The following is a 13,631-nucleotide window of genomic DNA, read 5'->3' on the forward strand; positions in this document are numbered from 1 at the left end:
TTGACTCTGGAACGGCCTGGCCTGCTCTCCGGGCACTTGTCCTGGACACTGGGGGTCTTTGACGGTTGTCCTCGGGACATGGTGGGCCCCGGGGTCTGAGTCTGCGGTCGGCTGTTGTCTCCGGCTTTGACCCTTTGTACTACCTTTGCTACCTTCCCGGGTCACCTAAACTGAGCTGTGCTAATTACTTCCCGACACTTTATCTCTCCCGCTCTGATCCTCGAGGCCCCCAGCAGTGAAGCTTCGGAAACGCTGCTAAATGCCATGTTAACAAGCCGGAGGAGCTGGTGGGATCGCTGAGCTGTGTGTGTGTGTGTGTGGGGGGGGGGGGGGGGGCGGCTCTGCAGGGCCACACAATCCTGGTGACAGGACAGAAGTGGCAGCTAAAGCCACCGAGGCAGGGGCTGGCAGGAGGACAGACAGCACAGCCAGAGGCTTTCCGTGAAAACAGTGAGGATATATTTAACAGCATGAGTGCACAGGTCTGCACAGTACAACCTCAGAGTTGCCGTGTTATTCATCAGCACTAAAGGCATTCTGAGTGGCACACAGCACCTTCTAGAAAGGCAATGTGGGCCCGATTTGGTCTCTTTCAAAATATCAAAATAAAAACTTCGACACACATTGCACCCCAGGTAAAAAAAGGAAAAACAGAACACAAACCACGAACCTCAGAGATGCCCAAGAACAGAAGGAGGCCTCTCCTGCCCTCCTGCCCCCTTTGAAGACACGATTCCATAACAGGACATGCGCGCCGACCCCTGGGTCCTGTCAGTGCATGAGACGCCTCCCTGACCGGGCAGCGACACTACACCCCGGCCCTGAGCGTCCCACCCGGCTGCTCTCCGACCGTGACCGTGGGGCTGGGCCTGCCGGCGGCCTGGGGAGCCAGTGAAAGGCTTGTTGGGGTCGCCGGTGCTGGTGGGCCTTGGTGCAGTGCCCCGTGCCCCCCCCGCCCCCGCCAGCCGGTGTCCCCGCCCACTCCCTCAGGTGAAACACACCAAGGAAGCCTGAATTCACATTACGACATGAAATAGCACCAGAAATTCCGAGTAAAATTGCTGATACTTGCAGCGGAGAGCTCCTTGTGGGAGGAAGGCTCTAGAAAGGGCAGCCGCAGAGGCAGGGCGTTTGGGGAGGGAGAGCCGGCGGGAACTGGCTGGTGAGCAGCTTTCTCCACCTTCCAGATGGGAACCCAGTCCCCAGGGGTCAAGGTGCCGTGGAGACAGTGGCCAGCACCACTCTGTGGTCAGAGAAACCTGGCGTGCTCCGGCAGCCTGCTGGCTCACGAACAGCTCTCCCAGGGGGGAGAGCCCTGCCCTGGAATGTGGCTTCTAAGCACTTCCAGCAACAGCAGCAACGAGACTGAGGGGAGCCACCTGACCCGAGGCTGCCTCAGCTCACTTCCCTGCTGGATGGCATGCGGGAGGACCCCGTGAAAACCTTCCGACGAAGCGTCTGTGGCGTGCTGTGCCTTGACAGTGGGACACACAGGACAGGGCACTGCTTTCTCTTCAAGTTCTTGGTGCCGAGAAAAGAGCGGTGTGGTCTCAAAGGGGCTGCAGCTGGCCCGGCCCTCACGCTCACCTTCTACCTAGAAAGGGACTGCTGTTCCCCCCCGCCAGGCCCTGCTCAGAGCATCACAGTCTCAGCCCTAATAGCAAACTCTGAGCATCTGCATAAGTCAGGTGGATTAACACGTGGCCACCCACCCAACACCCTTCGAGCACTGAGGCTTGTCAGCATACACGGGAGCCCCCGCTTGCTGGGTTGTTCCAAGCCCTGCTGCCAGGTACTCACTCGTGTCTATAAATTACTCTGAAGGGTCTTTCTTTAGAGGGATCTTGAAGCTGGTTAGTCTCTGCCCAAAGAGCTGGCTGAGGAGGTCATTCTGGGACTCGGCGGTCCGGCAGGCACGGGGGTTGGCAGGTTCAGCACCGTGGACAGCTCTGTCCCTCTTGGGGGGCCTGTGCAGGGGTCTCCCCTGGGCACAGGCCTTGCCCTGCCCCTCCTTGGGGTGCCTGCAGTCCCCGTGGGTGTGGCCGGGCCCCGCCTGCCGCTGTTGCTCTGAGGGCTGGGGTGGCATCGTGCCCTTCTGGCTACCGGGCCTGGCCTTGGTGGGGAGCACACGGCTGGGTGTCGCCTGCTTCCGGGGGGCCCGGGGGGGCTTGTCAGGGACCAAGTGGGCTCTCCCCAGGCTCCTCACACTTTCACTCCTGGCTGGCCCTGGGGCCCGGCCCTTCCTCTTCTTCTCACTGACCGCCCCATCTTCCTTGGGGCCCAGGCTCCCCCGGGGCCCCTGGTCACCGGCCTCCTTTGGCCCCTTGGGAGAGCCCTTGGCTGGGGCTCGAGGGGGATGCTTGTCTGGGGCGGGGCCCTGGCCTGGGCAGTTGGGCTTGGCTGGGGTGGTGGCTGTCTCACTCTGGAGCTGCCCGCTGGCCGGCTGGGGCCGGCTGCCCCCTGCTGTCTTGGTGCTGTGCCGTGGGCTCCCCACTCCCTGGGAGCTGGGGCTCGGCTTGGCTTTGGCGGCGGTGGGCTTCGGCCTGTCCTCAGTGCCGTGGGCTAGCTCTCGGGCTGTCGGACTGGCCGCAGCCTTCTTCGGTTGCCCGGGGAACCTGGGAGCTTTGCTGGGGGTGGGCAAAACCGATCTGTCCTTTGACAAACTCCGGCAGCCCAAAGCCTTGATGGCACTGCCTTTGTGGGAGGGGCTCCCTGGACCTGCCTCAGGCAGCATGGGGCTTGCGGGCACCTGCTTCTCCTTTGGGAGCAGGGAGGGGGCTTCCAGGCCGTCTTCAGGGGCACATGTGCCGGAGGCACCGGGGGCCCGGCCTCTCCCTGAGAATGGGCCGGCAGCCCTCTTTTCCTCTCCATCTTGGCCTCTGGCCCCTGGCCGGGGCAAAGATCCCCCCAGAGGGAGAGCCTGCTGGAGAAGAGGCCCGGGGCCGCCTGGAGAAGCCTCATCCTCGGAGCTCTCCGCGGCTCCGTCCGGCTTGTGGCCATCTTTGCCATCTGCGGAGGCGGCCGGGAAAGGGGGACAGGGCCGGGGGGCAGGAGCTCCCGGAGGTCAGAGGGCAGATCGCCCCCTGTGACCGGGTGGCCCACAGGGTCTACAGGCCTCTCTGGGGTCCTGGGCTGCCCCCTGGTGGTGCCAGGAGCCGCCTCTGGGCAGGGCTGCGGCAGGGCTGGGAGCGACCCCTCGCTCCGGGTGGGACGGCTGCCCCAGGACAGAGGCCTGGTCGGCGCCGGGCCCCGGAGTGGCTGCTGGGCGGGGCCACCTTGCGCCGTTTGCTGGGCAGGGCGCCCTCGCGCGCCGGGGCCTTCTGCGTGGGGGCGCCGGGTCTCCGCACGCCGCGGAACGTAAAGGGCTGCTGCCCCTTCCGTAGGTGTTTGTCCATGTGCCGGTCGAACTGCTCCTTCTTGGCGAAGGTGTAGTTGCAGGAGCTGCAGACGAAGGACCGCTTGCTGATGTGCGTGACGTCGGCGCAGAGCTCGCAGGCGTAGAGCGGGGTGTGCTGCAGCTCCGGCTCCTCCCTCGCCCCGTGCGCCCCGGCCAGGTGCGCGCGCAGCTCGCGGGGCTCGGCGTAGACCCGCGGGCACTGGGGGCACAGGTAGACGCGCTGAGGGCTGTGCACCGCCAGGTGGCGCTGCAGCTTGAAGGGCTTGGGGAAGCGCTTCCCGCAGTGGTGGCAGTCTCGGGAGGGGTCTTTGCAGCCCTCGTGCACGTGCACGGACACGGCGCGGAGGAGGGGCTCGCTGTGGGGGCAGGGGGCAGGGGACAGGCCGGGGGACGTCTCGGCGGAGCCGCTCAGAGGGCCGCGGTCCGCCAAAGCCCCGGCTGGGGCCGCGGTGCCATCTCGGTCGGAATGGCTGGCGGGAGCCTTGGGTTTCGCCTTCTCCCTCCGGAATTCTTTCCCCGCCCCGGTCGGCTGCCCCGACGCCCCCGCGGGGTCGCCCCGTGCCTTGCCAACGGAGCGCTTGCCCCCGCCGGGCCCGGACGCCTGTCCCACGATGCTGCCCAGGAAGCGGGTGACGGTGCCGTCCCCCTCCCAGTCCCCCAGAGACCTCCGCGCCTGCCCCTTGCGGGCGAACCGCAGGGCGTGCTCCCGCAGGTGCTCGTTGTACATCCAGACGTCGGCGACCTCCCTCAGGCACATGCCGCAGGCCCAGCGCCCCGCCTTGCCCTGCACGTGCTTCTCCTGCAGGTGCTGGCGCAGCAGGTCCCGCGAGCGGAACCTGCGCTCCACGCACATGTAGCAGGTGGGCGGCGGCGAGGGGCTGTGGGCCAGCTTGTGCAGGTCCAGCCCGCCCAGGCCGCGGAAGCGCTGGAAACACACCTTGCACTTGTAGGACGCCCTCCTGGCCTTGGCGTGCCGCTCCCTGCCTGGCGCCCCTCCTGCCGCAGCCGCACCCTCTGCCCTTTTGCTCTGCGGCCCCCGGGAGCCCGAGAAGCTGGTGCCGGGGTCGCCCGCGGGGTCTTCACGGGGCCCCAGGAAGCACAGATCCTGCACCTCCAGTTTGGCGCTGAGCATGTCAAGATCCACCGCGTTCCCGGGAAGCTCGCCGTCATAGTGTTCTCGCTCCAGGTCCGGGGGCTCCGGGCTCGCGTCGCCTAGAGAAGAGGCCATCTCTTCGGTGGGGCCCCGCAGCTCCAGGTCTCGCCAAGCCGCTGGGACCATGTGCAGCTCGGGAATGTTCTCCGATGGGTGGTCCTCAGCGCGGCCGTGGGGCACGCCCTCCGCCCGGTCGGCCTCGGGGTCAGGCTCCAGGGCCCACAGGCTGGGGCTGGGGGCCCAGGGGTCAATGCCAGGCACCTTGCTGCTCAGGAAGCCCTCCAGGAGGAAGGACTCCGGCAGACCCGTGGCCTCGTCACCCCACGGGTCCTCGTGTGACAGGCAGAGCGAGCCCGAGTCGCTGAGGTCTGTGGGCGGGTGGGCGGAGGCCAGCGGGACGCCACCCCCCGCCTCGCCGCGGGGCTCCAGCGCCGGCGGGGTCTTTGGCTGTCTACAGCGCTTCCCGTAGACGTGGGGGTTCTTCTTCCGAGTCAGGCGGCCGCCCAGAGGGAAGAGCCGAGAAAAGGAGGCCTCGTCATCAAACACGCTCAGAGGGTCCCCGAGGCCGGGGCTGGGGGCTGCAGGGGCAGCGCCCTCATGCTCCTGGAGCCTGGCCTGCGCTTTCGGGTTGAGCAAGGGGCCCTGGGGGCAGCTGCTGCTGGTGCCATCGGCAGGGGTACGGGTCTCAGGACGGCCTGGGGGACCCGAGGGGGGCTCACGCCCCTCCCCAACACCTTGCCTCGCCCCGCCCTCAGCTGCTCTGCTGTCCCCTGTGGGCTCAGACCTGGCTGCCCACGATGACTCTTTGTAGAGATCTGACGTCCTGGTCTCCCTGGGTCCCCAGCACCCCCTTGCCAAGGCCGTCCTCTGTCCCCCCGACCCGTTCCCAGGAGGCCCCCCCTCCATCCCCCCTGGGCGGGCCATGCAATCCTGGGGTGACTTCCGCGCTGGCGTCTCCTCCTCTGTGCCCTCCACGCTCTCCATCACCCGGGGCCAGGGGGCGTCGGTGTCAGGTTCTTGGCTGCCCGGAAGCCCCGGGGAACTGGCAATGGCAGCGGATGGGTCCCAGCAGAATTTGTCTGTTATGACACCGGGAGAGACTGGAGGACCACTCCCCTCCCGGAACCTTCTTGCTCTGGGCTTCCTCGCCTTTTCCTGTGATGTCTTCTCTGGCCTGCTGGGGACGTCCGTGGGCACTCTGCCCCGCCTTTGGCCTCCCCCTTTCTCTGTCTGCTTGGGACAGGGTTCGTCCTTTACCAGCTGGTCCTGTTTCCTGGGCTCTGTAGGCCTCATGTGCACTCCTGGCTCTTCCAGGCCTGGGGGGTGTGGTTCCCGGCTAGGGGTGCAGCCTGGTGCTCCCAGAACGCCGAACCCCTCCCCGCCAGGTCCCTGGGACATCTGGGGACCCGATGCCTCTGCACGAGCCTCGGCACCCTGGTCAGGAGGCGGCCCGAGAACGCGGCTGGGGCCGCTCAGTGCCTGCCTCAGTTTCTCCTTCCCAGGTGCCCTGCGGCTTTTCTTCCCAGGGGGCTGGCACGCCTGGGGCTGGGGAGCAGGTGGGGCCGGGGGGGCCGGCTGGGAGGCAGCAGCCCTGCGCGGCCCGTGCTTCCTGGCTCTGTGGCGGCTCAGGCCTGGCCCGGAGCGGAAGGCGGCTGCACACACTTCGCAGGTCACGGGCCGCTTGCCGGGGGCTCGGTCCTTCCAGTGGCCATTTTCTGTGGACACAGGCTTCTTTTTAAAGCCACGAGGCTTCGGTCTGGTGCCCTGGGGGCTGAGGGGGTCCCTCCGGGGTGTACGGTGAACGTTTTTGAGGCTCTGGGGGGAGCTGGGTCTGGAGTCACTGGCTGTGCAGCCGGGAGATGGGATTCTGTCCTGGTGGAGCTCTGTGGAGGGGCGGGTCGCTGGGGGCCCCCCACTGCCAGCTCCAGATGCCGTCACAGCAGAGCAGCTGGCCCCCGCCTCGCCTTCCTGGCAGGCACAGGAATCTGGCCCAGTAGCACCCCATGTGGAATGGTCAGCGGGCAGAGAGGTGACACCCTGGCCTTCGCTGTCGTCTGGGGGTTCCAAGGAGGGGGGTCCCGTGGGCATGCCATTGGGGCTGGTGTGGGGTGTGGCCCGCCTGCAGGGGCAGTCTGGCCAGTCATCTGGGGCGGGAATGTCGGGAAGGGCAGTGACTTTCATGGTCACTCTCGGGGACATGGCCCTCACTGGGGGAGGAGGGGTGGCCGAGGCAGGAGATCTCCTTGGCTTCTCTTTTCTGGAATCCTCTAGAGGTCCTGACGTGCTGCCTTCAGGGTGGTCCTCCCCCTGGGTGGGAGTGAAGATACCGATGAAGCCAGGCTGGCCCAAGGGAGGGTCTTCTGGGGGGCTCTGGTCCCCCAGGAGGGGCTGGTGAGCCAGGCTTTCCTTGAAGCCACAGGGGCTTGTCCTCAAAGACGGGGGCACTGCTGGTGCTCGCCTGGCCCCAGCATCTGTGGTGGCTGGGCTGCAGGCTGTCCCTCGTGGAGGTGCCCCGGCAGGAGAACAGACTGGTGGGGGCCGCAGGCTGGGGGGACCCCTGCAGGATGGACGTGCCAGGAGCAGCCCCCTCTGCTTACCTGAAGACGGGTCTTTCTGGGGCAGGTGCTCTGGGCCAGAGGGCACGGGGGTGGCTGCGGGAGTGGGCAAGGGCGACTGGTCCCCTACAGGGGGTGCCGGGCTGGCTGCCGCCTCTGGGGTCCCGGCCCCCGGCCCAGTTTGGGCGTGGGCTGCTACCAAAGACTCTGCATCAGAGGAGGCGGGGCTTGGGGTGGCCCATGCCTCTTTTCCAAGGCCCAAGACCGCCCCATTTCCCTGGAGCTGTCCCCCTAGCTGGTCTGAGCCCCTGGCCGGCCTGGCCAGGGCAGCTACAGGATTGGCGTTGACTGTGGAGAGGTTGTCCGGCCCCACCAGGCTCCCCCGGTTATCTGGCTGCAGTCTGCTTGTTCCGCCGTGGCCCTCGGGCTTCTCAGCCCGGCCGAGTGAGTCCGGATGTCCATCGGCCTCGGGCCCCAACTGACCTCCGGCCACCGCAGGGACGGCTGCCATCGGTACCTCCCCTGGGACGTCCTGGGCGGGGCTGCAGGCCATGTTCCCCCCCCGCACACTGTCCCCTTCCAGATCTGAGGGGTCACTGCACTGAGGGCTCTGGGTGTCAGTGGACGGGGGCCCCTGTGAGCCCAGGGCATCCTCCTCCTTCCCAGCTGCTCTGGCCACCAGGAGCTGGAGTTGACGCAGGGGGCTGGTGGCTGGGTCCCGGGGCCTCCTGCCAGGGCTGGTGTCGGGCACACAGGCAGGACTTGGGGAGGCCCCCACGGGCACAAACTCCTCGTTAGCCTCAAGGCCTGGGTCCCCCACGCCAGGGAGGGGGGGGCCTGCTCCTTCTGGCCAGCCTGCTCTGCTTCCAGAGGACCCCTTGGGAGCGTCTCTGTGACTGTCACCACAGGATGGGGTGGCGCCCCAAAATGCTTCCAGCTTGGGGGGCTCTAGGCAGGGCCCTTGCACCTGTGTGCAGGGAAGGCACAGCAGGGTTTCGCTCTGGTGCATCCCGGTGGCCCTGTTACTTTTAGGAAGAAAAGGCTCACAGTCCGGGCTGCGCTTTGCCAAGCTCCTCCCGTCCAGTGGAGGTTTGAATGGCCCTCTAGAGCCGGACAGAGAGACTTCCGGGTGGAGCCCACAGTCCCCTCCTGCCGTTGGGGGGCCTGTGTCGGAGACTCTGGCTCTCTGCTCTGCTTGGAAGCTGTGGTCGGCCCCACTGAGGCTCACGGGTGCCCCGGATGCCACGTCCGCACGCGCAGCAGGGGAAAGGGCGGCTTCTCCCGTGCGGGATGAGGGCCACTCCTCACACTCGATCCTTAGCATCCTTCCCGTGGCGGCCACTGCTGCTCCCACCCCTTCTGGGCCCGCACTCGATTCCCCAAGACCGGTGAGCTCGGCCTCGGGCTTGGAGAAGGTGTCCCTGGAGGGCGAGGCGGCCCGGTGGGAGGGCAGAGGGGCCCCCGTGCCCGCGTGCGTCCTGCCCGAGTGCCCAGCCACACACAGCAGCTCGGGGGTCTCGTGTGCGCCTTTACCCTGTAGCTGACTTTCCAGCTCGGCGACCAGTCTTTTGATTTCAAGTTCATCTTCGGACAGGTTGCCCATAAAAGTGACACCACATTCACTGATCTTGCCGGGCAGAGGTGGGGGGCTGGCAGCCTCTGTCCCTTCACCGGGGCACTTCCTGCTGAATGCCTTCTCCCCCAAGAGGTCAGGAAGGTGACCCATATGGCTGGCCAGCACGGGGGTCTCCTCCAGCAGGGACCAGCCCTTGTCGGGCAGAAACGGGGAGTATGGCGGCTCTAACTGGGGTTTCCTCGGTGGAGGGGTGGCACACACCAGGGAGGGGCGTGTGAGTCCGCTTCCGGACAGGCTGCTGTAGATTGGCGGCTCCGATCTGTCCACAGGCAGCCCCGAGAAGAGGGGTGTGGACTCCAAGGTCAACGGCGGCGAATCGGCCCTGCCCGGGCCCACTCGGATCGTGTAGGTTGGATTCCTGGGTGGTTCTGGCTCGAGGGAACCGGTGTCCACAGCCTCCTGAGGGAGGTGCATGTCGCTGGCAGGCAGAGCGCCTGAAGCTAAGGGCTTGGAGTACAGGTCTTCTTGGAAACAGCCAGGCAGGTCTTTGGGTCCAAGGAACAATTTGCCGGGGGGGCTGCCGTAGGGCTGGGGTCCCTTTTTGGCAAATGGAACCCCCACGGAGTCTCCGTTAAAAGGAGCGGAGTCGCAGCCAAGATCGGGGGTCTTCAAAAACAGGACTCCAGGTTCAAGGTAGGCGGGGTCGGTGGTGTTAGCGACAGGCACCAGCAGTGGTCCCGGGGGGTAGGCAGGGGCGTCCTCTCTGTCCCGGGAGACGGGCGGCTCCGTGCACCGGGCAGTGCCCGGCAGGCCGCCCGCACCTGCTGCTGGCGAGCTCCCACGGCACGCCCGGGCGTCCTCTCTGCCGGGTTCCGGCCGCTCTGGGGCTGGGGGGCGGGGGCTTCCTCCCGCACAGGGGGCTGGAGACGAGCTTGCAACCTCCCCGGGACCTTTCGTGGCGTCCGGGGGCAGCCTCTCGGCGGTTTCAGGGCTCTTGGCGTCTTGGGGGATGTCCGGCGCTGGACGGGTCTCCTCTGGGGCCTTGGTGCCGGCGGGAGCCTGCGGTAGGTGCCCGGGGCCTGGGCTCCGGCAGCCCCTGTCCTTTGCGGCTTCCTGCCTCGCCACCTTCCTGGGTTTCTGCCGCCCTGGATCCTCCTTGGGGCCCGGGGTCACAGCCGCCTCCCTGTGCCTGGCGCCTCGGCGCCACCGCCGACAGCCGTGGCGGGGCCGGCCTCTGAAGCGGGAGCCCGGCGGCCGCGAGCCGTCCTCCTCCTCGGACTCCGAGGCGCACGCGAGCTCTTGGGGCCCGACGTGGGCGCTGCTGGGTGCCGGCCCCGAGGACCCCGGGGGGCAGCGCCCGCCCTGCCCCTGCCCCCTGGGGTGCTTGTTCTTCTGCAGGACGATCTTGTGGATGAGCTCCTTGCTCCAGGTACCGCCCCGCAGCCGCCTCCTCCTGCAGTCCTTCCCCGGGGAGCGCCGCAGGCGCTGGGAGCTCCTGGTCTCCACGGGCAGGGCCTGTCTGGCAGGATGGCCCTGGCTCTCCGCGGCCTGGGTCCTGAGGTCCCGGAGGCGGGGCAGGGACGGTTCAGCCCCGTGGCCTCTCCTCCTCGGCCTCGGGCGGGTGGCTCCGGGGCCCTTGCGGCTCTTGGTGGTGCCTGATGTGTCCAGCTCTTTCTGGAACAACTTAAACCGCTTCCCTCTCCTGTGCTGGCCGGCCGGGCCAGCTCCTTCTGTGTCCGCAGGCGCTGGGCCCAGGGAGCGGGTTTGGGGCCTGCTGCGGGCCGCGTGGCTCCCGTTGCCTGGCCGGGGGCCCGGGGGCTCTGGTGGGGTGGCCCCAGCCGGGAGCGGGGTCTGGGCTTTACTCTCTGGCGTCGTCCCCGCCCTGGTCCTGGGGGGGTGCCCAGCCCCGGGACCTCTGGGGCCAGAAGGCTCCTCGTCAGCAAAGACGTCGATGAAGCTGCTGTCGATCTCGGGGTTGTCCGACTGGTATCCCAGGCCGTTGAGTGCCTCGGTGATGAGGCTGTCCAGCTTGGCATCGTCCTCCGGGTCCAGGCCCACCGCAGGGAGCGGGAAGGGGGCGGCGGCCAGGCCGGGCAGGAAGCTGGTCCTCAGGGGGTCATCTTTGCTGTCGGCCCGGACGTCCCCGCCGGCCAGGAAGGGGGCCGTCTTGGTGTGGCCGAGCAGGCCGGGGCTCCCGCTGGCTGGGGCTCTGGGGGTGGCGGGGGGCCCGGGGGGCCCCGGGGGCTGCTGGTGGCCGTCCTTGGCCCTGGCCAGGAGCACGCTGCAGAACTGCCGGTGCCCCAGGAAGGCGGCCAGGCTGCCGTAGTTCTGGTCACACTGCCTGCAGGTGAGCAGTACGTCCAGCTGGTCCAGGCTGGCGCTGCTGAGGGGGAAGTGGTGGGCGGGGTAGGGGGGTGGCTCCCGGGGGAAGCCCTCCAGCCCCCCGCTGCCCCCCTCGGGGCCCGCGCCGGGGAACGGAGCCTCCTCCAGGCATTTGAAGGAGCCCTCGGCCCCCAGCCCCTCTGTGGGGAAGGGGAAGGCTCGGAGGGGCTCCGGCTGGTAGTGAATGGCGACGGTGTGGGGGCTGCTGGTCTCCTGGGCACGAGGGGGCGGGTGGAAGAAGGTGGGGGGCCCGAGCGGGCCCGGGAGCTGGCTCTCCTCCGGGCTGGGGTTGGCCGGGCTGCTGGGCAGCGGGGACAGCGACGAACAGGAACTGCTGCTGGCCGTGTTGGTGGCAGGCGAGGGCAGCGGGGACTGGCAGGGAGAGGCGCCCACCGCCCGGGGAGGGGGCAGGCCGGGCGTCGTGCGGGCTGAGGCCTGGGCCTGGGCCACCCCGAAGAACAGGGGCTGGGCTCCGGGCTCCTTCAGCCCATTGTAGGCGAACAGTCCGGGGGAGCCGCCACCGTGCCGGCTCGGGCTGTTTCTCAGGACTGCCAAGTTCTCCCCCGGCCCGGGCGTCTTGCCCGCAGCGGCGCCCAGGGCTCCCTGGCCGCCCCCCTGCCACTCCGGGGCCCCTGGGGGGAAAGGCAGCCGGCTCAGCACCTCCACTCGGTGGGGGCTGGGCCCGGCGGTTGGGAGCACCTGGGGCCAGGGCAGAGGGGGACTCTGGGGGAGGCCGAGGCGCTGGCCTAGGCTGGGCTGGCCTTCAAAGAATGCATTCCTGGCCGAGGCTGGGGGGCCCAGGGGAGGTGCGGGGTAAGGGGCTGCAGCAGGGTCCCACAGCTGGGGCAGTCTGGTGGGCAGTGGCCCGGGGGCGGCCAGCTCTGCGTCCAGAGACCCCGGGCTGGAGCTCACTCCGCCGGCTCCGGGGCTCCCGTAGGCCTGCCCGGGAAAGTGCCTCTGTGGCAAAGAGTTCGGGGGCCCCCTGGGGCTCCCCAGCCCCTCGTGGGCCGAAGGCGGTCTCTCAGGGAGCGCTTTGGTCAGGCTCTTGTGCAAACTGTCCGGAAAGGTGGCTGTGCTCTCCGAGAAGGGGCCGGGGGCCGGGTGAGCAGCACCAGGTTGTGAGGGAGCACAGCCGAGGTCACCGGGGGCGTCGAGGCCGGGCTGGCCCGGGTAGCAGGGAGGGGGTTGGGGAGCGGGCTGGGTGGGCAGGGGGTAGGCCTTGCCCGTGCCCAGTGCCTCCTCCGGCCATGCCCCCCGGGGCTGACGGAAGACGAACGCTAGCGCGCTCTCCGCGAACTCGGGCCGGGACGTGCCCTCGGGGAAGGGTTTTGGGCCGGCCCCACGCAGAGCCGGGAAGGGGTACTGGAAGGAGGCCACCCCGGGGCCGTCCCCTTCAGGAAAAGGCTCTGGCTTGGCAGAAGGGACCCCGAATCTAGCACCTGGGAAGCTGTTGTCGACAGTGGGAGGCCAGGCGTCCGCCCCGCCGGCCGGGAGCTCCGAGTAGGAGGCTGGCCTGGGGGGGCTGGTGCCGCTGCCCGGGGGGGCCCTGAGGGGCGGGGGCCCGGAGGTGGCGTTCGGTGAGGTATAGTTGGTGGAGGTAAAGCTGGAGGGGGTCTCCTGGAAGCACCTTTGGGAACTCAGCTCTTTTGTAGCAGCTGGGGCCTCCGCCTCTGGGGCCCCGGGGTCCTTGCACAGCGGGCCCTCGGGAGTCTGGTCCAGGGTGGGTCTGGCCCGTGAGCCGGAGATGGTCCGCGTGTAGAGCTGCTGGGGGCTGCCGTCCGCCCTGCTGGCCTGTGCGCGGCTCCTCCCTGGAGGGGCCCGGGGGCCGTCGCCCTCCCCCGGGAGGCTGCCCAGGGACGGGGCTCTCGGGAGTGGGGCCTTGGGCTCCACCTCCCTGGCCTGCCACTTCTGGGTCTCTGGAGGCTCCCCAGCCTGGGCCCCGCAGCCTGTGGCCTTGGCGGTCCTGCTGGCTGGGACACCGTCCTCACCGGGGGGCCGGGAGGGGCCCTCCGTGCCACCGGCCACCGGGCAGGGCTGCAGGTCTCGGGTCATGGCTGCGGGCGGTGCTCTGTGGGGCTGCTCCCCCGGCATGGCCCCTCCGTCTGGGCACTGGGAGGACGTGGTGGTCCGAGGGGGGCCCTGGAGAAGACTGCTCTCATGGTCCTGAACGGGCCCTGCAAAGACAGCGCAGGGTGAGGGGGGGGGGGCTCGGGGGCTCCACGGAGGCTGTGGCAGCCGGTGGGGGGGGGGGCCTGGCAGCTGCACAGAAACCCCTGCCCTCGGTGGGGGGGGGGGCTCCACTCCAACGGCCCCTTCACAGGTGAGGGAGCGTGTCCCCGCCAGAATGAGAGAGGGTCCCCTTTGTGGGGGAGAGGGTCCGAGAAGACCCTGGCCGCAGCGGGGGTGATGAGCACCCAGAGGCCTGAGATGAACCCAGCTGGGGCCAGGGGAGAGCCCAGGGAGGAGCGGGGGGTCACCCTCGCCTGCCCGGGGAGGGCCCTCGCAGCAGAAGCAGAGCGTCAGGAGACAGGAGGTGAGGCCCTGCTGGCCCAGGACAGCCTCAAGCCT

General features: G+C 68.6%; 1 protein-coding gene across 1 annotated transcript; it reads right to left on the minus strand.

Annotated features, from left to right (window-relative positions):
• Positions 1 to 979: 979 nt before the first annotated feature.
• On the minus strand, positions 980 to 13,209 carry ZNF469 (zinc finger protein 469). The gene is given in 3 exon segments (XM_030298765.1): positions 980 to 3,037; positions 3,040 to 3,249; positions 3,252 to 13,209. Coding segments are annotated over 3 exon segments (11,337 nt in total). The 5' UTR covers positions 13,155 to 13,209; the 3' UTR covers positions 980 to 1,813.
• Positions 13,210 to 13,631: the final 422 nt, after the last annotated feature.

This window comes from Lynx canadensis, chromosome E2, assembly GCF_007474595.2.
Source record: "Lynx canadensis isolate LIC74 chromosome E2, mLynCan4.pri.v2, whole genome shotgun sequence".
Taxonomy (NCBI): Eukaryota; Metazoa; Chordata; class Mammalia; order Carnivora; family Felidae; genus Lynx; species Lynx canadensis.